The 22,793-nt window shown below is 59.9% G+C and overlaps 1 protein-coding gene across 1 annotated transcript; it reads left to right on the top strand.

The window, feature by feature from the left end:
• Positions 1-229: 229 nt before the first annotated feature.
• On the top strand, positions 230-21,553 carry LOC129138706 (spectrin beta chain, non-erythrocytic 5-like). The gene is given in 43 exon segments (XM_063804244.1): positions 230-466; positions 728-847; positions 995-1,059; positions 1,676-1,802; positions 1,895-2,005; positions 2,228-2,407; positions 3,647-3,850; positions 4,030-4,179; positions 4,608-4,712; positions 5,124-5,291; positions 5,757-5,906; positions 6,021-6,037; positions 6,039-6,210; positions 6,345-6,440; positions 8,241-8,356; positions 8,447-8,561; positions 9,362-9,475; positions 9,615-9,736; positions 9,983-10,145; positions 10,352-10,540; positions 10,780-10,857; positions 11,518-11,690; positions 13,292-13,382; positions 13,524-13,670; positions 14,570-14,585; positions 14,588-14,706; positions 14,785-15,032; positions 15,231-15,417; positions 15,764-15,806; positions 15,809-15,948; positions 16,589-16,785; positions 16,906-17,110; positions 17,358-17,552; positions 18,129-18,284; positions 18,547-18,752; positions 18,887-19,088; positions 19,346-19,522; positions 19,608-19,709; positions 20,018-20,152; positions 20,484-20,555; positions 20,968-21,054; positions 21,187-21,278; positions 21,400-21,553. Coding segments are annotated over 43 exon segments (5,943 nt in total).
• Positions 21,554-22,793: the final 1,240 nt, after the last annotated feature.

The raw sequence follows: 22,793 nt of genomic DNA, 5'->3' as shown, positions 1-22,793 counted from the left end.
GACTGTTCCCATGCCATGGCCCAAAGTCAATCAGAACCCATGACCCCAGGCTGTAGAGATGCATTGGGAGAAGGGTGTGTGTTGCTCACCTCTTTCCATAAATTCTTCAGTGAGGCCCCACAACTCCCTGCAGTCCATCTCCCCACGTCCACACCCTCCTCTGCCCCTACACCTGCACTGCTGTGTCTACTACTCCCTGAATCGTGAGCCGCAGGCTTGGACAGAGACCATGAGTAACTCCAGTTTTCAGACTGGCCCCTCTGGCTGGCCCGACTGGCCCCCAGGGGGGTGGGCAACTCACTTCTGGGGAACCACGGACTGTCAACACAGGGACCGGGAACTGGAGGGGACCCTGAGGCTGCACGAGTTCCTGAGGGAGGCCGAGGACCTGCAGGGCTGGCTGGCAAGCCAGAAGCAGGCAGCCAAAGGAGGGGAGAGCCTGGGGGAGGACCCCGAGCACGCCCTGGTGAGAAGAGGGCCAGGGTCAAGGAGGGTGCCCTGGGGAAGAGCCTATGGGGTGGGGAAGCTGGCTCTGGCGGGGCGGAGGAAGAAGGTGGCAGCAGAGCGGTGAGCCCTGGCTGAGGTGGGGCCTCCTGAGTGGAGCGGGCAGACGCCGTGGCTGTCCAACCCCACATCACCCAGTTGGGCACTGAGGTGCCTCAATTCCCAGGCTGCTTGACGCCTAACCAGCCGGGGGCTACCCTGTCACCCACTCCCCTCTTCTCAGCACCTCTGCACCAAGTTTGCAAAGTTTCAGCACCAAGTGGAGATGGGCAGCCAGCGGGTGGCCGCCTGCCGGCTGCTGGCAGAGAGCCTGCTAGAGCATGGGCACAGTGCTGGCCCCATGGTCCGTCAGAGGCAGCAAGATCTGCAGTGAGTGCCCAGCGGGCCAGGCCAGCATGGGGTTTGGGGGAAGGAGCTGGGCAGGCAGGGCCCAGAGTGGTAAGAGGGGATGGCATGCTGTGAAGGCCACGCTGGCCCTGGCTGCCCACAGGGCTCTGCAGGGGGCCTAGCTGCAGAGAAGCTGAGCCCGCCACAGGCTCTGGTCTGTGAAGGGAGGTGAGGCTGGGTGTGCAGGTCAGAGTCCTGCTCCCAGGATTGAGAGCAGGAGCTGTGGGAAGATGGTGGGGCCAGACATCAGGGCCTTCCCCTGAGCTACCCCAGCTCCTGTGCTCACTCGGGACAGCCCATGACTCGTGTGGTTCCTAGCTGTCCACTTGGCTGATTTGGATCCACTCCCAGCCTGTGAGCTTTGAGGCAAGGTCATGACTTGCTCATAACCCCTAGCCCAGAGCCTGGCCTGGCAGAAGCCTTAGGAGCTCAGCCAGTTGCAGAGTTAGCGAGGAACGGAGAGATGTGGCCCCTGCCCACAAAGCGTCTGTGATCATAACCTGGGTGACGCACTATGAGTCAAAGCACAGGATGTAAGGAGTATCACAGCACAGATACCATGCAGTGCCGAGCATTACAGCAGCAAAGCACTGAATTCATGGTAAAGCTAGAAGACAGGCTCCCAGGAAGAAGGTGCGTAGGCAGGGCCACAGGCCGGAGAGGTTTTAAGAAGGAGGAGCTTTGGGCAAGTCCCGATACAACTCAGAGAGGAGCGGGCTGACCAGACCTAGCGGGAGGGAGGAATGAGACGGCCCGGCAGCTGATCCCCGGCTGGTCTTCCACACGCCGTGGGCAGGGCCGCCTGGTCGGAGCTGTGGGAGCTGACCCAGGCCCGAGGCCACGCGCTCCGAGACGCCGAGACCACCCTCAGAGTTCACAGAGATCTCTTGGAAGTCCTCACCCAGGTCCAGGTGTGAGCCGGAGGGGTGGCTAGAAGTGGATACACTCCAAGCTCAGTGCTCACCCTCCATCCCTCATCTCCTCGGCATTCTCCTTTCCTCAGGAGAAAGCCACGAGCCTCCCCAACAATGTGGCACGGGACCTGCGTGGGCTGGAGGCCCAGCTGAGAAGCCACCAGGGGCTGGAGCGAGAACTCGTGGGCACCGAGCGGCAGGTGAGCCCAGCTGGCTGCCTCTCCGACCCAGGCCCCTGCAGTCCCCTCAGGCTGGCCCGCCTGTTCCTCTAGATTTTCCACTCTCCCTCAGAGCCTCCCATGGGCCTACTGTGCATGGCAGGACGTGGCCCAAGGGGGCCAGAGTTCCCAGGCGAGGGATACATCTGCGAGATAATCAGGAGGACATGACCCTTGCTTCCCTGTTCCCTGCCCCTCCTGCAGCTGCAGGAACTGCTGGAGACTGCAGGCAGGGTGCAGAAGCTGTGTCCGGGGCCTCAGGCCCATGCGGTGCAGCAGAGGCAGCAAGCTGTGACGCAGGCGTGGGCAGTGCTGCAGCGACGCATGGAGCAGCGCAGGGCCCAGCTGGAGCGGGCACGCCTCCTGGCCCGCTTCCGCACGGCGGTGAGGGCTCCTGCCCCTTGGGTGGCGTGTGTGTGCATGTGTGTGTGCTGCACCATGCATGGGCATGCACGCATGAGGCCCTCCAGCTCCGGAGGGAGAACAAGCATGGACTCGGGTGGGAGAGCACGAGCACACGGGATGTCAGTCTGGCTGGTCAGGGGCTGAGCACATGGGCGTAGCAGTGACACCTTAGGGTCTGGGTCAGTGCCAGCAAGGTGAGTGGCAGGGCAGTCATTCAGCGTCCCAGCCAGGGCTGGGAGTAAGAACTGCCCAGGAAAGCTCATAACTGGAGACCCAGATGTTAGACAGTGACCTCTGGATCAGTCAGTATCTATTTAATGTCTGTCTTCAGCTCCCTGCTGAAGCCACGGGTGGAGAGAGGAGGGCAATATAGAAGCTATGGACAGAGGAACTGCTGCCCTCATGGAGCCCTGCTTCCTGGGGAGATGAGCCCGAAACCCAGAGAATCAGACTGGGACAGTTGGTCCTGGCCATGGGATGTCCCCGGCATCCCAATGTCCTGGGACCTGGCAGACCAGGAGGCCCAAACTGACACTGCAAAAAGGCTTGAGTTTAGGGACCTAACTCTGCTGATTTGCTAGCAGTGTGAGCTTGAGCAAGGCACTTAACCCTGGGTTTGTCATGCACTTAGAGTTTACAAGACTCTTTGTGCCATTTACCCTTCCTTCCTCCGTGCAATGAGATATTTGGACAAGGGCCTGAAGTCCTTCCAGCACCAATCTTGTATAGTTGTACCCAAATCAGCAGAAGACTGTAAGGGTTAAATTAGTAATTCAGAGAACAAGGAGAGCAGTGCAATGTCAAATACCAGGGAAGGCTTTGCCAGGCAAAGGCGGCCAAGGGGCCTTTGAAGAGCAGGTGAACTTTCTTTCCCCATCAAGCAGTCTTGATGGGGCTGATCTTGCTAGCCGCCAGTCCTCTCATGGCCTCATCCAGGTGAGCTCTGTAGAGACGGGAAGGCAGGAGGAACAAAGGGCAGAGGTGTGTCGTGGTGAGGGTCTGGCTCATGTAGGGGGTTCGTGGTTCTGGGAGGATCGGGTTGGATGACAACGGAGAAACCAAGTGACAAAGGGCCACACGTGCCTCACCCGAGGCCCTGACCCAGGTCGGCTTGGGCTGTGTGAGTGGACTCAGGTGGGCTGCAGTTGCCTCAGCACCTGGTTTCCTGCTGCCCAGCCCAGCCCTCACCCGGCTCTCCCTCCGTGTCCCCGGGATCAGGTGCGTGACTACGCCTCCTGGGCAGCCCGCATGCGCCAGGACCTGCAGGTGGAGGAGAGTTCGCAAGAGCCTAGCAGCGGCCCGCAGAAGCTCAGTGCCCACCAGTGGCTCCGGGCGGAGCTGGAGGCCCGGGAGAAGCTGTGGCAGCAGGCCACCCAGCTGGGCCAGCAGGCACTTCTTGCTGCAGGGACACCCACCAAGGAGGTGGGCCCCCTCCCCTGGTGCCCCCACATACCCTAGCTGACCAAGCTTGTGCCTGGCCACCTGGTGCCCCGTCCTACTGTGCCATGCTGGCCTCTCCTCAGGAGCTTCCCTCAGGATCCAGTCCTCACCTCACCCACACCACCCTCCCCAGCTGAGGCTCCTCATGTGTCCATCCCCAGGTCCAGGAAGAGCTTCGAGCCCTGCAGGACCAGCGGGACCAGGTGTATCAGGCCTGGGCACGGAAGCAAGAGAGGCTGCAGGCCGAGCAGCAGGAGCAGCTCTTCCTCAGAGAGTGCGGCCGCCTGGAGGAGATCCTCGTGCCCCAGGAGGCAGGTCCCCTCCCGCCCTCACACTCCGCTCAGCCTCCTGCTCCTCCTTTCCATTCCCCTCTCTGCTCAGTCCCTTTCCTCCCGCCTCTCTGGCTTTTTCTCTAATATGAGGCAGCTGTGCACAAGTCCTTCCAGGTGGCCATGGTGAAGTGCTGAGGCCCCTGAGCGTCCACTGACATCCCCAGCCCCTATCCCAGACTGAGCCCCGAGGAAGTTGGCCAGAGGCTGGTCATGCTCCCCACATGGTGCAGAGGTTGAGGTGTCGCAGCCTCCCAACCTGGACTCCCACTCCTCACAGCTCCATGCCAAGCTCAGTGGGCACTCCTAAGGCCCTGCCATACCCAGAGTGCCCATGGGCACAGATTGCAACTGGAGGGGCTGGCTGGCTGGAAGGCTTGGTGGCCTCTTTGACTTTTCTGTGGATCCAGGTCTCCCTGAAAACCAGTGCCTTGGGGAGCTCGGTGGAAGAGGTAGAGCAGTTGATTCGCAAGCACGAGGTCTTCCTGAAGGTTCTGACTGCCCAGGACAAGAAGGTAATGGAGTCAGGAGGCCTGGGCGTGGTCAGAATGTGGTGGTTGGGAGAGAGTCCTGAAGGGGGTCACGGGGCGCTTGGTGCGTTCCTGGAGGCAGTGCTGATGAGCCTGCGAGGCTGGGGGCCTGGTTGGGGTTGACTGAGCAAGTTGTACGTGTGGCTCAAGAAGAGGGCCCAGGGGGAGATGGGCCACACTGCAGAGACCCACACGGGGCATTCGGCTCTGTCCACACCGTGCGGTCCTTGGGGAGCAGACTGGTCTGGCTTGTGGCTGGGAGGATCAGACACCCCTCAGCCATATGGGGCTGAGGTAAGGGCTCCGGGGCCCTCAAAGAAAGGACTGTGAGCCCTGCAGGCCAGGCCCTGCCCCAGCCCAGGGTGGGAGAGCAGCAGCTGTGCCCCTGCCCCACAGGAGGCAGCCCTGCATGAGCGGCTGAAGACGCTCCGGCACCCCCGGGTGCGGGACCGGCTTCCCATCCTGCTGCAGCGCCGGGTGAGAGTGAAGGAGCTGGCGGAGAGCCGGGGACACGCCCTGCATGCCTCCCTGCTGATGGCCAGCTTCACCCAGGCCGCAACCCAGGTCAGAGGGCACCCCCAGCCCAGGGCCTTCCACTGGAACCACACTCGACAGTTTTCAGCCGCCTTCACACCGCAACACTGTGAGGCGGAAACAGGTTCGGGGGTGGATGGCTTTCCCAGAGGCTGTGCTGGAGCCCAGAACATGGGATCTAAGCCCCTTTGTGTGGAGACCCCACCAGTGTCCCGAGCTCTAGCAGCGCCAGGGCAAGAGAGGTGGGGAAGGGAGCAGAGCAGCCCAGGGCCCCAGGAGTAGGGGCCACACCTCCAAAACGAGAGCCCACCCAAGGCCCTGCCCAGCTGCCTCCTGCAGCAACCTTCCGGAGCTGGAACCTTCAGGGCTCATTTACCAGGTGCTGCCCCCCCAACCCCTGAGGCCAGCCTCCTGGGAATGGCTGGGGGCTAGGCCTGTGGCGTCTGGGGCCTGAGGCTGCAGAACATTGCAGCATTCATGTCCCACCCCCACCAGGCTGAGGACTGGATCCAGGCGTGGGCCCAGCAGCTGAAGGAGCCGATCCCTCCTGGGGACCTGAGAGATAAGCTGAAGCCCCTGCTGAAACACCAGGCCTTTGAGGCTGAAGTCCAGGCCCATGAGGAGGTCATGACCTGTGTTGCCAAGGTAACAACAGGGCCCTCAGCCCCATGCCTGCCCCAAAGTGTGGCCCAGGGGCCATGTCAGTCTTAGGAGGAAGTGCAGCAGGCAAGATGTCCTGTGTCCCCTCTCTCCCTCCAGAAGGGAGAGGCTCTCCTGGCAGAGTCACCCTCGAGCCGGAGAGGTCTCCCAGCGGCTGCAGGGCCTGTGGAAGCACTGGGAGGACCTGAGGCAGGCAATGGCCCTCAGGGGCCAGGAGCTGGAGGACAGGCGGAACTTCCTGGAGTTCCTGCAGAGAGTGGACCTTGCAGAGGCCTGGATCCAGGAGAAGGTGTAGCCCCAGCTGGGTGGGGGCTGAGAGATGGGGGGAGGAGCCCTCCCTTGACAGGAGGGATCCCCAGCAGCAGGTGCCAGGAGCCTGGGCTGGTGCTCAGAGCGCTCCCTCCCCACCCTCGGCCTTCACAGGAGGTGAAGATGAATGTTGGTGACCTGGGCCAGGACCTGGAGCACTGCCTGCAGCTCCGACAGCAGCTCTGCGTGTTCCGAGGAAACTCAGCCGGGGTAAGGGGGCCTTGCTGGGTAGAGGTTGGCCATGCATCCCGCACTGAAAATCCAACTGAGAGCAGGGAAAGAGTGTGGGCTGTAGAGCAGGGCGTGGGCGCCATGCCTGCTCCTCCTATGCCCTCGGGCAGGCTCCCTCCTCTCACCCGCCTTCACTCCTTCCTCTTTAGAATGGGGGTAGCACCCACCTCAGAGGTAAGAGAGCACGGGTGTGGTGGCAGGTACGTGAGTCTCTAGCTGTGATAAAACTGCATAGACCTATCCCCCACTGCCCCGCACAGATGCGTACTTGCAAAAACTAATAAAATCTGAATGAGGTCTGGTCTAGTTGGTAGTATTACACCAACGTCAGCTTTGTGGTTTTAATGTTATCATTATATAGGATGCTGCTGTAAGGGAAGCTGGGGAAGGGCACAGGGACCTCTCTGCAGGACTTTGGCAATTTCCTGGGCATCTATAATTATTTCAAAAAATCTTAAAAAGATAGGACATATGCCTGGATGTGGCAGATAATCAGCGCCCACCTTCAATGTGACTATTTCGGCGTCTCAGCGTCTTCTCCTCACCCCACACCCGCCCCCTCACACATACACACACCAAACATCTATTTCTCTTATGTGGTATACAGGGAAAAAAAATGGCAAATGTATTGACAATCAGGTGTTAAAGACCAAATGTGCTAACCTTGTCCCCCGGTACATGTATATTACTTTTTAAGAGGCGGCAGTGCTTACACCTAAGACATCCCTTGTTAATGGTGGAATTTCACAGACGCTGTGCCAGATGCTGCAGTAGGAAGAGAGCTAGACTCTAAAGGAGCTGGGCTTGAATCCTGGCTCTGCCACAAAGGAGCCAGGTTAGCCTCTGAGCTCTGCTCCGGCATCTATAAAAGGAGGGGAATGTCCTTCCCTGCCTACCTTGCATGAGGCACTTCATAGGAAAGTGCTTTGGAAATTTAAACAAGCTCTACAGATGCCAGAGGCAGGAGATCTGCAACCACACCCTGTGGTGGACCCCCTCCCTGTGTACCTTTAAACCCCATCCAGTGTCCAAGCAGCACCAGCCTCAGCTCAGACGAGTCCTGGGGTGGGGACACCCAAACCCCAGGAAGCCAGAGCTCACTGTTCCATTCCACAACCTCCCTTTGCTTCTCTTCAACCAAGAAGCTGAATTTTCATTTTAAAAGTTTCTGTGGCTGGGCACAGTGGCTCACGTTTGTAATCCCAGCAGTTTGGGAGGCCAAGGCGGGCAGATCACTTGAGGTCAGGAGTTTGAGACAAGCCTGGCCAACATGGTGAAACCCCATCTCTACGAAAAATACAAAACTTAGCCAGGCTTGGTGGCAGGCACCTGTAGTGCCAGCTACTCGGGAGGCTGAGGTAGGAGAATCGCTTGAACCAGGGAGGTGGAGGTTGCAGTGAGCTGAGATTGTGCCACTATAACAACAGTGCAACAGAGGGAGACTAGGCAACAGAGGGAGACTCCGTCTCAAGAGTCTCTGTTAGTGAGCATGTGCCCACTCTCCCCCTCCTACATGGTACCCAGTGCAGGGATCCCATTTTCTGGCCTTAGAGATGACTCTTGGGCTGCAGACTCCAAGCTGATCTTGCTCACTTCACCTGGACGGGGTGACCTCAGGGACCTGCCGCAGTAGAGGAGGCAGGAGGCAGTTCTTCCCACTGCCCAAATATGCAGTTCCTCGTGCTCCGGGGCCCAGGCATGCTTCCAGTGCCTGCTGAGGTGGGAAGAAGGGGCTCTGCGTGGGGGGTGCCAATGTCCTCACCCATACCTCCCCTGCAGGACACAGTGGGTGATGCCTGCATCAGGAGGATCAGTGACTTGTCACTGCAGCTCAAGAACCGGGACCCTGAGGAAGTCAAGATCATCTGCCAGCGGCGAAGCCAGCTCAACAACAGGCCAGTCCCAGGCTGGGGAGAACCAAAGGGCCGGGAAGAGGGGTGGAAGGCCACCTCAGGCTCCACATGACACCACCACCCCTTGGCCAGGTGGGCGAGTTTCCATGGCAACCTGCTCTGGTACCAGCAGCAGCTCGAAGGGGCCTTGGAGATACACGTGTTGTCCCGAGAGCTGGACAATGTCACCAAGAGGATTCAGGAGAAGGTACGTGGTGGAAAGAGGTCCCGGTGGGGGCTGTGAGCAAATGCAGTCAGGGGAGGGGGCGCTGCCTAGAGTCTCCCATGCGTCTCCCCCCTCACTGGCCTCTCCTGTTCAGCTGGGTACTTGGAGGTGGGTCTCAGCAGTCTGCACCAGGGACATCTGATGGGCTGGCCCTCGGGATCAACTCAGGACCATAGAAGTACCCATTGCAAGCTCAGTGGGGGATTCCCTGTCTCCTTTCTCCCCCAGATCTGGTCCCCAGATACATGGCAGGTCCAGAGGCCAGAAAACACACTCTCTGTTTCCTCCCATCCCTGAGGAAGCCCAAACCCTCGGGAGGTTTGCCCTGGGACTGTGTACATAACCACAGAGCCCCGGGCTGGAATCTGGCAGAGTTAGAACCTGGTCTAGGAAGCCCTTGTGTGAAACAGGTGCTGCTGCCTGTGCTGGGCATGCCTGGCTGTTTCCTCCGCTGGCTTCTGCCCTCAAATGACGGCACAGGCCTGCCTGTCCATCCTTGCTCTATTTTCTTTCTCGCTCCTCAAGGGATGAGAGTTGAGTGAGACTGTACAGGGAAGCAGCACACACGTGAGGTTCTTCCCTCAGAGGAGACTCCAAATCCAGAGTTGCTCCTCAGAATCGTCCCCCTCACATAAGGAAGAGATCTCTGGCCCTCAAAGTCGGGGCCAGGAAATCACGCTGGGGACTTGCTGTGCACACAGAAGCCACTGGTTGGGCCCTTTGCCAGGAAGGAGGAGCCGAAGCAAAGGCCCAGCAGGTAACTGGCCATGCCCCTCCTCCAGGAAGCCCTGATCCAGGCCCTGGACTGTGGGAAAGATCTGGAGAGCGTGCAGAGGCTGCTGCGGAAACACGAGGAGCTGGAGCGGGAAGTGCACCCCATCCAGGCCCAGGTGGAGGTGCGTAGCTGGCTGTAGAGCTGGGCCCAGGGCATCTCCTCAGTAGGACCCTGGGCACAAGTGGGGAGGAGGGGCTTTGGGATGCCAGGGTGGCCCAGAGCTCCCCTGCCCCAGCCTCTGAGCCCGGCTTCCCCCACAGTCCCTAGAGCGTGAAGTGGGCCGCCTCTGCCAAAGAAGCCCTGAGGCAGCCCATGGCCTCAGGCACAGGCAGCAGGAGGTGGCTGAGAGCTGGTGGCAGCTCCAGAGCAGGGCCCAGAAGCGGTATGAACCCGCAGGCCTTGCCCTCGCTGACCCATCCTCCAGCATCTCAGTCCCCACAGCTCCCCTCAGCCCCTGTGTTCCCCTAGGATTCCTTCTCCACCCTTCAAATAACTGTACTGTCCTCCCAGTAACTCCCAGCCCATGGGCCCTCCTGTGGTTGAGGGGATTAAGGGACAGAAGACACCAGTGGGCATGGGGGAGAGGGGTTTGAAGGCCTGACGACTAGCTGATGAGCGCTGTGGGCAGGAGGGAGGCGCTGGATGCCTTGCACCAAGCTCAGAAACTCCAGGCAATGCTGCAGGAATTGCTGGTCAGCGCCCAGAGGCTGCGGGCTCAGATGGACACGAGCCCCGCTCTTCGCAGCCCTGTGGAAGCCCGGCGTATGTTAGAAGAGCATCAGGAGTGCAAGGTGAATGGGCAGCTGGCCCAAGCCTTTCCTAGGCTCTCAGCTCCACCCTGCCCTCCCCTTCCTCTCATCTCCTTGCTCTTGGGCCTCCTGAGTGTCCCGCCCTGCCTATCTCCTCCAGCCTCCCACTCCTCAGCTGCTTCCCCACCTCTCTCCTGCCTGCTGGGCTGCTTCCAGCCCCCAGTGATCTGAGCCCAGTCCTGTTCCAGGCCGAGCTGGACTCCTGGACAGACAGCATCAGCCTGGCCCAAAGCACTGGGCAGCGACTGCTCACAGCGGGGCACCCCTTCAGCTCCGACATTCGCCAGGTGCTGGCTGGCTTAGAACAGGAGCTGAGCAGCCTGGAAGGGGCCTGGCAGGAGCATCAGCTACAGCTGCAGCAGGCCCTGGAGCTACAGGCAGGCACAGTCCCATCCCCAGTCTGCATCTTGCCCCCCCCGAACAGGGCCTGTGCTGACCCCATAGCCTCTGGTCAAGGCTGAGACTGGAGGGGCTGCTGTGCCAGGGACTTCCCCACCACTCAGCGCTCTTGCCTTCCAGGACCCTGGTTCCCTAACCTATGCCACTGGAACAGTCACTCCAACTGCAGTGGCTGGACCCTCCACCGACTGTCTCTTGCCTTTTCCTTTGTTCTCAGCTGTTTCTGAGCTCAGTGGAGAAGATGGAACGTTGGCTTTGCAGCAAGGAAGACTCCCTAGCCAGTGAGGGTCTATGGGTAGGTGCCCAGCAGGAATAGGCAGGAGGGGGGAATTACAAGAGCAGCATTAGGGGTCAAACCAGCCAGTGCTGCCTGAGCTCCCTAGGCCAGGGATCCTCCCCTTCTGGGCCATCTCCCCACCCTGGGCCACATCCGTCACTGGGCAGTTACTTACCCGTCATCTAGAGCAGTTCCCATGCAGCTGTGGGCAGGCCCCACCGCGAACACCAAGGAGCTTCTAGAGTGCCTGTGTGGGCCTGACCCATTCTTGCTACCTCACCCCTGCCCTCCTCGCTTCCCAAATGCCTAGAGGTTGGCTTTTCCCACCACTGCCCCAACCCTGAAGCAGACGAGTGTAACTTATAGGAGACCTCAGAGGATAACTGGGGACTAACATGGTCCTCCAGGGAGTGCAGAGGAGGGAGCTTTCACCTTACATGAAAAAGCTCTGCTTGCCTCAGAGATTCTGGCTCTTGATCCCTAATCCAAATGCCTCCCCTGGCTGGGAATCACTGTCCTAAAGCTGGAAACAGCCTTGAGGGATGTGAGGGATGTGTTTGGGTGGAGCAGCCGCTCTGTGGATGAGCATTTGGTAGGATGGTTCTAGGTGGGAAGGCAGGTAGCCTGGGATGGGAGGGGGAGGCTCATGGACAGTATTGGGTTCCCCACTCCCACCAGGACCCCTTGGCCCCCATGGAGCCCCTTCTGTGGAAGCACAAGATGCTGGAGCGGGACCTGGAGGAGCAGGCGGGAAAGATCAGTGCTCTGGAGGCCACGGCCCGCGGCCTGCACCAGGGTGGGCACCCCGAGGCCCAGAGTGCCCTGGACAGGTGCCCGGCCATGCTTCTGAGGTAGTGGTGGCTCTGGGGTGAGGGGTGCTGTGGGCAGGCTGGCACAGGCATCTGGCATCCCGGTTCTTCCCTTCCCACCCTTCCACTACTTGGCCCAGGCTCACCAGCCTTGTCCAAGGACTGAGGTCAGATGCCGGGGGTCCCCACCACCCCTGGCCCTGCAATGTGTCTGCCTGTTATGGACATCAAACACCACGTGGAAAATCCCACTTCCTTCTTCATTCAGTTGAGATCAAAGGGAGTTTAAAGAGAGGCTTATGCTAGGAGACCAAGAGGAAATCATCTCACGAAACGGAAGGTCGCAGGGCACAGAGGTCAAGCATCGGCCTTCCAGGGTCACAGTCCTGAGTCCCTGTGCTGCCCACTAATGGCAGGACTCAGATAAGTTCCTCCTCACGGCAGCTGAGCCTCACATCCTGGGCTTTAACGGCTGTGATGAGGACGAAAGCACTGTGCTGGCCCCACAGGCAGGCTAGCAGAAGTCTTAGCTCATCTAACTGAAGTTCAGACACAGATGCATGTGACCTGCATGGCCCATGAGACCCCAGCTCTGCAGTTTTTTTTCCCTGTAAAAGCTCATCAGGTTTGGCTGCTTCATGCAGCTCCTCAGACTTTTAGATCAAGGCAGGTACGGTCAAAAGCCAGATCCCAGACTGGTGGGGGCTTCTGTCCTCAGAGAGCCGATCAGAGAGCCAACCAGCACCCACAAATGCCATGGCTCCTTGTGCTGGTGTCCTGGCAGTGGTCGGGGCCACCCCCTCTCCATTCTTGCAGGTGGACCACACCTGGGTACCTGTGGAGGTCTTTGAATTAACAGAATGCAAACTTTGCTTTGCTGGTCTCTGTCACCACCCCTCCCCCAGTCACCTTAGGTGGTTCCTGGCAGGCTCAGCTTCCCCCAGCACAGTGCCACCCTGACTTCTAGCCCCTGGCTTCTGCCCTCCTGCAGGAGGCAGATCGTCCCCCTGTGCTTGTGTCTGCCCCAGTTGCCTCCTCTCACAAGGTCACACTGGATTAGGACCCACCCATATGACCTCATTTTCACTTAATTACCTCTTTTAAAGACGCTGTCTCCAAAAACACTTCTGGAGTTAGGCCTTCAACATAAGAACTCAGGGGTACAGGCTGGGTGCAGTAGTTCACGCCTGTAAACCCAGCACTTTGGGAGGCCAAGGTAGGTGGATCATTTGAGGTCAGGAGTTCAAGACCAGCCTGGCCAACATGGGGAAACCCTGCCTCTACTAAAAATACAAAATTTAGCTGGGCCTGGAGGTGTGAGCCTATAGTCCTAGCTACTCGGGAGGCTGAGGCAGAAGCATTGCTTGAACCCGGGAGGTGGAGGTTGCAGTGAGCCGAGATTGTGCCACTGCACTCCAGCCTGGGTGACAGAGTGAGACTCTGTCTCAAAAACAAAAACAAACTTGGGGGTACAAAATCCGGCGCATAACAGACACAAATACAGAGGGGGAGTGCAATGTACCTTTATTGCAAAGGAAACTCCAGACTCGGAGTATATTCATACCCGAGAAAGCCTAGGCTGGACGGGCACCCCACCTGGCCCCGGGGGTGGCTCCAGGCCCATGAGCCTCTCCTCCTGGCAGGAAGGAGGCGCTCTTCAGGCAAGCCGGGACCCGCCGCCATCGCCTGGAGGAGCTCCGGCAGCTGCAGGCCTTCCTGCAGGACTCCCAGAAGGTTCGCCTCGCTTGGAGAGGGAGGCGGTCATGGTGGGGAAGGAGTCGACCCAGGGAAAGGCCACCCTTCCTCTGGGGTATCCCAGAGGTCAGGGGAATGGGAAAGCCCTGGACAGCAGGCCTGTCCTCCCCACGTGCCCAGGTGGCTGCGTGGCTGAGGGAGAAGAACCTGGTGGCCTTGGAGGAGGGTTTGCTGGACACAGCCATGCTGCCAGCACAGTTACAGAAGCAGCAGAATTTCCAGGCGGAGCTGGACGCGAGCATGCACCAACAGTAGGAGCTGCAGCGGGTGAGGCCCTGCAGGCAGGAGGGTGGTGGGACAGCTCTCCAGGCAGAACACAGGACAGTGCCCCAGAGCTGGTGCTGAACCACAGTAACGGTGGCCAGCGTTATCCAGTACTTTCTGTGTGCAAGCACCTGGCTAAGTGGTTGTTTAGGCAGAAGTGTAGTGAGAAGAAGTTGCTTTCCGGCGGGGCGGGGGGGGTGGCGGGCACCCTCTCCAAAAATGGCACCTTTTCAGTAATTTTAAAGATAACATTTTGATGTGAACAGGACATAGCCACCAGTCCTGTCAGCGAAGGAGTCAAAACATAGCCACTTTGAGACAGGGTCTTGTTCTGTCACCCAGGCTGGAGTGCAGTGGCAAGATCTCAGCTCACTGCAACCTCTGCCTCCCAGGCTCAAGTGATCTTCCCAGCTCAGCCTCCCAAGTAGCTGGGATCACAGGCCCACACCACTACATCCAGCTACTTTTTTGTATTTTTGGTAGAGATGGGGTTTTGCCATGTTGTCCAGGCTGGTGTCAAACTCCTGAGCTCAGGCGATCCACCTGCCTCAGCCTCCCAAAGTACTGGGATTACAGGAATGAGCCACTGTGCCCAGCATAGCACTTTTTAAAACATTCTCTTTTCCACCTGCAAAGGCAGGTCCTGACCCCAGGCTGGCTCCCTCTGATATAAATCACCCTGCTAAGTATTTTATATGACTTATCTCATTTAAACAAAATAACCATTATTTTCTCTATGATACAGATGAGGAAAATGAGGCTTAGGTAAAGAAAGTTGCTCAAGATCATGCAGCTGGACCGCAGGGACTCTGCAGCTCTAGTGCTGGTGGTCAGAGTCAACACAAGTGCCCTGGTACCGGCAGTCCTGAGTCCACAAGGTGTGTTTCATGTTGTGGCTGCAGGAGGGACAGAGGCTGCTGCAGGGGGGCACCCAGCCTCGGAGGCCATCCAGGAGCAACTGGAGTAGCTGGGAGCACTCTGGGGTGAGCTGCAAGACAACTCCCAGAAGAAGGTGGCCAAGCTCCAGAAGGCCTGTGAGGTGAGGTTGTGCAGGCCGAGGGGTGGCTGGCCGGGCTCCAGGCCACTCCCCTCCTGCCTACCTCACTTCCTACCCTAGGCCCTGCGGAGCATGGAGGAACTGGAGAACTGGCTGGAGCCCATCGAGGTTGAGCTGAGAGCCCCCACTGTGGGCCAGGCCCTGCCTGGGGTGGGCGAGCTCCTGGGCACACAGAGGGAGCTGGAGGCAGCAGTGGACAAGAAGGCCAGGCAGGCTGAGGCACTGCTGGGCCAGGCCCAGGCCTTTGTGAGGGAAGGCCACTGCCTTGCCCAAGATGTGGAAGAACAGGCCCGGCGGCTGCTTCAGAGGTAGATCCACCCGTGCCCTCAGCTTCTCTTCCCGGCCTTCCTGGAGGGACCCCCACCCCTGCCCTCTTAACTGATGTCTTCTCACTTTCTCCCCTTGCCCATGGTGAGGGCCACAGCTGGGTGATCTGTGTCACCAGGTATCCCTAATACTGACACCCTGGTCCCTGCCTCCCTTGGTCCCACCCTCCACCGCTGCAGGTTCAAGAGCCTGAGGGAGCCCCTGCGGGAGCGCAGGACGGCCCTGGAGGCCCGGAGCCTCCTCTTGAAGTTCTTCAGGGACGCCGACGAGGAAATGGCCTGGGTGCAGGAGAAGCTGCCTCTGGCCGCTGCCCAGGACTATGGCCAGAGCCTGAGTGCGGTGCGGCACCTGCAGGAGCAGCACCAGGTGCCTGGGTGCAGGAGAAGCTGCCTCTGGCCGCTGCCCAGGACTATGGCCAGAGCCTGAGTGCGGTGCGGCACCTGCAGGAGCAGCACCAGGTGTGGGCCCACCCGGGGAGGGCCGGCCTCGCACGTGAGCAGGGCTTCTCAGCCAAGGAAATGGCACTCTCTGTGGCCCAGCCAGGAACTCTCTGCCTGTGGGGGCTTTTGGGATGCCCTGGATTCTTTGGGAGTCATGGGGACAGGGAACTCCTTGGGGACAAGTTAGTGGGGTCCCGTGAAACTTCAAGCACAACTGTGGGAGTCCCCCAAGGGTCAGCGACATCCGCATCCTCCTGCCTCCTCCCCCACAGAACCTGGAGAGTGAGATAAGCAGCCACGAGGCTCTGACCCGGGTGGTGCTGGGCACTTTGCCGCCCACGAGGTGGCCGCCCGGGTGCAGCAGCTGGAGAAGGCCATGGCCCACCTGCGGGCAGAGGCGGCGCGGAGGCGGCTTCTGCTGCAGCAGGCTCAGGAGGCCCAGCAGTTTCTGACTGAGGTAAGGGGAGTGATGGGCAGGGCACAGCAGGCAGGCCTGGAACACAGGGCGAGTGCGGCCGGGAGGTCACTCCGGGGCTCCTGGCCTGGGCACCTTTCGTCTCCTCCACTCAGTGGTCTCCTGTCCCCAAGGGCTTCCTTCCACATGTTTCCCAGAACACAGCTGCTGGCTGGGTTGGCTTTTGTCTTTTTTCCCTCTAGATCAGTGGTTCTCAACCAGGGCTTTACATGAGAATCACCTGGAACCTTCACTCGGACAATTATACCTCAATTACTTCACAATGGTGAATACAATTGTAAAGGAAGAAAAACTGAAGTAAATAGGCTAATAAATGAAAGGGAGAAACACTGCAAGGAATATTTGCTAAAACTTGGTTTTAAGTGACAAAATCTATGCCTATGAACCAAGAATAAAATGTCTATTTTGCATGGAAAAAAACAATCACCTGGACCCTTTACAAAACACTGTCGCTCTGGCTGTGTTCCGGACCAGATGAGGCTGCTTAGGAGTGGGGCCAGGCCGAGGGAGCATGACAGCTCCCAGGTGATTCCCCTGTGCAGCCAGGCTGAGAATCGTGGCTGTAAATCCTGAGCCCTGGAGGGTGCCCCGGGAAAACGGATCTCTACTCTGTCACCCCCAGCTCCTGGAGGCGGGATCCTGGCTGGCTGAGCGGGGCCATGTCCTGGACAGCGAGGACATGGGCCACAGTGCTGAAGCCACACAGGCCCTTCTGCGGCGGCTGGAGGCCACCAAGAGAGACCTGGAAGCGTTCAGCCCACGCATCGAGCGGCTGCAGCAGACAGCAGCACTCCTGGAGAGCAGGAAGAACCCAGAAAGGTGGGCGGAAGCCACACCATCCGGGAAGGAGCAGAGAGAAGCCCCCTACAGAGATGGCAGGAGACTGCTCCAGCCTGGAAAGGAAGGGCTGCAGTCCAGACTGTCGCTCTCTTCCCACAGCCCCAAGGTGCTAGCCCAGCTGCAGGCAGTTCAGGAGGCCCACGCAGAGCTGCTGCGGAGGGCGGAGGCCAGGGGGCACGGCCTGCAGGAGCAGCTGCAGCTACACCAGCTGGAGCGAGAGACCCTGCTCCTCGACGCCTGACTGACCACCAAGGCGGCCACCGCCGAGTCCCAGGACTACGGGCAGGACCTGGAGGGTGTCAAGGTGAGTTACTCCTGAGCAAACCTCACGGGGAGTGGGCAGAGGCTGAGGAAGGCCTGCCTTGGGATGAAAGGGTTGCTGGGGAGTCAGCAGAAAGGAGCCTGGAGAGGGTGTCCTAGGGAGGATCCCGATGGTTCCAGAACCTGGGCTGAGGGATTTCAGAGCCATCAGAGTCTGCTGAGCTCTTCATGAGCTTTGAGAGCTCATGATACCATCTCGAGTGACCCTGCTGGGCCTCATACCTTTGCAGGTGCTGGAAGAGAAGTTTGATGCTTTCAGAAAGGAAGTTCAGAGCCTGGGCCAGGCCAAGGTGTATGCCCTGAGGAAGTTGGCAGGCACCCTGGAGCGGGGTGCACCCAGGCGCTATCCCCACATCCAAGCCCAGAGGAGCTGCATTGAGGCCGCTTGGGAGAGGTTGGACCAAGCAATAAAAGCCCGCACAGAGGTAGGTGATCACAGGCCGGGCCAAGCTAAGGGGTGTCAGAGTCTTCAAAAAATCCCTCTAAGCCCTCCTTACCACAGGCTTTGGTTCCAACAAGACACACACCCTGCTGGCCTCAAGTGAATGCGCCTTCTCCCTCACCTGCTCAGCTTTCTTCCAGGAATTGGCTGCAGCCCAGGACATTCCATCTCTGTAGGTCCTGGGCTGGGGCTGCCTCCTGAGCTGACCCGGTCCCCCAGCCCCATGAGAGGCACTGCAGGTGGTACTGCCAGGGCCAGCCAGATCCCCGAGAACCGGCCTGCTCCCTCACGTGGACCCAACACCTCGCGTCTGCCTTTCCCTGAGATGCACGAGGCCCTCTCCTCTCCCCGCCCTCCCCACCCCCTGGCCTGCCGCAGACTCATATCATCACGTTCACTGAGGGCTGCAGCATGGAGGATGGTTTCTGTACCTGGGGACACATCAAGCCCCATGGTCCTCCTTGTTCAAAAGGAGGTGGCCCAGAAGGCCATGTCTCCAGGGAGAAAGGAATCCTGGGAGCAGAGAACAGCCCTGAGCAGGTCCTTTCTCCTCTCCCAGAACTTGGCTGCAGCCCATGAGGTCCACAGCTTTCAGCAGGCAGCGGCTGAGCTCCAGGGAAGGATGCAGGAGAAGACGGCCCTGATGAAGGGAGAGGACGGAGGCCACAGCCTGTCATCTGTGCGGACCCTGCAGCAACAGCACAGGCGCCTGGAGGTGAGGCCCACGCCCTGCAGCCTGCCTTTCTGAGCCCCTGCCCGAAGGCGGTGGCTGAGGGGACCTATCTCAGCCCTCCCACCCCAGCCTGCTTCAGCCTCTTCTCCAGAAACCCAGATCCTTCCCCGAGGGGCCCTAGGACTTGGCCCAGCTTGTGCAGCAGAGTGGAGGTGGTTCCTCAGAGAGGCCTGGTGCTCCTGAATGCAGAGCACGCGTCGGCTCAGTTGGGGGACTGAGGCCTGATCTCATGCTCTGGTTGCAGAGAGAGCTGGAAGCTATGGAGAAGGAGGTGGCACGGGTACAGACGGAGGCCTGCCGACTGGGCCAGCTACATCCTGCAGCTCCGGGGGGCCTGGCCAAGGTGCAGGAGGCCTGGGCCACCCTGCAGGCGAAGGCCCAGGAGCGAGGCCAGTGGCTGGTGCAGGCTGCACAGGGCCATGCCTTCCTCGGGCGCTGCCAGGAACTGCTGTAGGTGTCCTACCTCAGCTGCCGGCTCAGCTCTACCCTGTGGGGTGGGGGTATCCTGGCTCTTGGGGGAGCTGGACCCTCCCTCCCCTGCTCCCCAGCCAGCCCTGACAACAGCTCCCTTCCCTGCCCCACAGAGCATGGGCACAGGAGAGGCAGGAGCTGGCGTCCTCCGAGGAGCTGGCTGAGGAGCTGGCTGAGGACTTGGCGGGGGCTGAGCAGCTCCTTGGGCAGCATGAAGAGCTGGGGCAAGAAATCAGGGAGTGCCGCCTTCAAGCCCAGGACCTGCGGCAGGAAGGACAGCAGCTGGTGGACAACAGCCACTTCATGTCTGCGGAGGTGTGAACTCAGAGGGTGGGCCTGGGGTTGGGCTGGGGATACAGCCTGATTGCCCAGGGCCTCGGGGCCCCTCACAGGCATGGAAACCAGCGGGAAAGGAAGGCTGGGCGCAGGCAGGGAGAGAGGCTGGGAAGGGGCAGGTGCGGGTCTCACAGCCTTCCCTCTGCACTTCCATTAACACTTGGCTCTCCAGCCCTGCCCTGCCCATGGTGGGAGCCCTACCCAAGCTGTCACCCATAGCAGCCCCTCCCCACCAGGTGACAGAGTGCCTGCAGGAGCTGGAAGGGCGGCTGCAGGAGCTGGAGGAGGCTTGGGTCCTGCGCTGGCAATGCTGTGCCGAGAGCTGGGGCCTGCAGAAGCTTCTGCAGAGGCTGGAGCAGGCTGAGGCCTGGCTGGCCTGCCGGGAGGGCCTCCTGCTGAAACCCGACTATGGGGTGAGTGGGGGTCCTGCCCCTTAGCTGGCTACCAGGCTCTGGGCCCCCCCTAAGCTGGGCCTCACCTGAACATGCTTCTCCCCAGCACTCAGTGTCAGATGTGGAGTTGCTGCTGCACAGACGCCAGGACTTAGAAAAGCTGCTGGCAGCCCAGGAAGAGAAGTTTGCCCAAATGCAGAAGACAGAGGTGATGACTGCCTCGGCTAGGGGCTGAGGGCTGGTGGGGGAACAGTCCCTCTCAGCCTGCAAATCAGTGTCTCCCAGGGCACTGAGCCCTCACCCGGCCCTGCCTTACCTGCTCCTTTCCCTGGCCAGCTGCGGTGGTGGGAGAGGCACCATTGTGGACTGGGTGTGAGCCTCCAGAGCCAAAGCTGAAAGAGCTAGTGATGGGGAGGCAGGCCCCCTCTGACCGGGAGGGCTGGGGGAGGGGAGGTAGACGGGAACCCGAGGTGTGGCTGGTCTCCCTGACCTGGCTCACCTTGCCCACTCCCCAAGATGGAACAGGAGCTCCTGCTGCAGCCACAGGAGCTGAAGCCCGGGAGAGCTGGCAGCTCGCTGACATCCTTTCAGTGGAGGCCCTCTGGACACCAGGGGCTAGGAGCACAGCTGGCTGAGACGAGGGACTCCCAGGCAGGTGTCCCCATGGGGCTGCAGGCACCCCCGCCGTGGTCTCCCTGGAGCATGCAGTGGGGCTGGGGCTGTGGGGGTGAGGGCCCACACCCTGGAGCCAGTGCTGGGTGCCCGGGCACAGGAGCTGAAGGTCATTAGGAATAAAGATGGCTGTCTACAGCCATACCACCCTGAACATGCCTGATCTCATCTGATCTTAGAATCTAAGCAGGGTCAGGCCTGGTTAGTACTTGGATGGGAGGAATAGAGAGAGCCGGGGGCAGTGGGTGCCTTGCCCACCTTCCTGAGGGTGCTGGTCCTGACATTTCTGAGCCCCATCTTGCATTTTCAGGATGCAAAGGGTACCCCCACCATGGAGGGGTCTTTGGAGTTCAAGCAGCACCTGCTGCCTGGCGGGAGGCAGGTGAGTGCCTGGAGATTCCTTCTCCAGGCAGCTCCCCACTTGCAGCAGCACTTGAGTGGCTCGAAGAGCCATCTTGGGCCTGGCACCCTTGCACTGTGAACTTGGGCAGATGCCACCCCCCACCATGCTGTCCAGGCAGTTTGGCTCCTTGGGACCCTTCCCAGCTTCTGCCACCGCCCCCACCTACCCACCCCCCACCCAGGAGGTGCTGGGATTCCTCCTCCCCACCTGCTCTTCCCCTTCTGCTTGGTTTCCCGTCAGAGCCCCTCTGTGGCTTCCCTTTCCCCATTGGGACTTTGGTCCAATCCACCGCTTTTCCTGGGAAGCTCCACACACACGGTGAGGCGTGGACAGGACCTAGCTCTGGCTTCCTGCGTGTGGCTCATGCGACCTTCCCGCCTCCTCTCCACAGCCTAGCTCGAGCTGCTGGGACAGCTGCCGCGGGACCTTGCAGGGCAGCTCTCTGAGCCTGTTCCTGGATGAGAGGATGGCAGCGGAGGTACCAGGCGGGGTAGGGGAGATGCAGACATCAGGGTACTGGGAAACAAGGCAGAGGGGCCCCAGGACAGAGGGACCCCACAGGGAAAAGCTGAGATGGCCGCAGTGACCCCTGCCTCTCATCTCTCCTCAGAAAGTAGCTTCCATAGCCCTCCTTGACCTCACGGGAGCCCGGTGTGAGAGGCTGCGGGGCCGCCATGGCAGGAAACACACATTCTCCTTAAGGTGAGCAGAGAGACATGGACTCCGGCATCGCCCCCAGCAGCCACCTGGCTCAGCGGGGGCTGGAGGCATGGGGGTCCCCAAAGGGACAGTGGAGTTTGACCTGTGACTGTGTGGGTGCCAGGCTGACCAGTGGGGCAGAGATCCTGTCTGCAGCACCGTCCAAAGAGCAGGCTGAGAGCTGGTGGCGAGCCCTGGGCAGCACTGCAGGTGGGCTTCAGGGGAAGGATGCGGGGAGGGCGGCCGACTCCCTGGGCCCCAAGCTCCTGGGCCCCTAGTGTTTTATGCATCCTAGGGAGGTTTCACAGTTAGCATCTCTAACCTCCAAGAAGTGGGACTTACTGTTTTTTCTCAAAGAATTTAGGTCCTGGAGAGGTTACGCAACTTGCCCAAGATCACACAGCTAATTAGCAGAGATGGGGCCAGTTTTGAACCCCCAGCTGTGTCCTGGTCCTGTTCTGCCCCTTTTGGAGTCTGCCACTCAGACTGCCCCAAGCCCTTCCTGCCACAATCCTCATGGACTGTGTTCCTCCAAGGGCTTTCCAGGCTCTGTTCTGTCTGATCTGGGTGCTTCTCTAACCTTCTAGTCCTCAGACAACTTTGAATGTCACCACCCTCGAGTTGTTTTGCAGACAGTAAGCAAGCCAGGTTCTACTTGGAGGAATATATAGAGACAACCCTTTGGAATTTCTTCCATGGTCAGCGTGCTCTGCTGAGGCTCCGTGTGGACAGTGTGTTCAGGGAATGTGTCTGGGATCCTAGCTCTGTCGCTGGTTCCCCTGGACTCTCCTCCCAGGAGTCTGTCTTCCCAGAAGCCCAAAGGGATCTTGAGTTGTTCGACATTCCAGAATCCCCCACCTCCTAAGAAAGGCTGAGCCTTTCTTAACTCACCTGTGAGGAGTTTCCTAAGAGGCAGGACGCATGGGGGAAAAACCTGTCCACAAGTGCTCAGCCCACCCCACACCCCCACGTGGGAAGGGCCTGGCATGGCCAGGCTGCCTAAGGCTGTGCTGAGCCTCCAGAAGCTGGAGGAAGAAGCAGCCAGACCTGGCGCCTGCAGATGGTCTGGGCCGGGCTAACAGTGGTTATTCCCTTGCTCTGCAGCAGAGTCTGAGCCCAGAACTCAAAGCCAAACCTGTCAGCTCTCTGAATGAGTGCACGACCAAGTATGCCCGGCCTGGATGTCTACTCAGGTGGGACACCTGGGTTTCAGTGGCTGGCAGGCGCTGTCCTCTGAAGCCTGAGGTTCTGGGCCTCAGACTTACTCTGTCGTGCTGTAGGGAAATGCTATTGGAACCCTCAGCTGCCCCTGCCCACTCTCAGCTGAGAGGAATCCAGGCCACAAAGCCCAGATTTCCACAGACTCGACAGTGGTCCCCTCCCAGGGCTCACTCCATGCTCTGGTGTGGGGGCCCTGTAGACGAAGCTGCCCAGGCTCCCTGTGCCCTTCCTGCTCAGCTGCTTGTGGGAGGAGCAGCCAGGTTTCCCTCTGCCCAGTGCTGAGAGCCTGCCTGGGTT

This window comes from Pan troglodytes, chromosome X, assembly GCF_028858775.2.
Source record: "Pan troglodytes isolate AG18354 chromosome X, NHGRI_mPanTro3-v2.0_pri, whole genome shotgun sequence".
Taxonomy (NCBI): Eukaryota; Metazoa; Chordata; class Mammalia; order Primates; family Hominidae; genus Pan; species Pan troglodytes.
This window is presented reverse-complemented; position numbering and strand designations above follow the sequence as displayed.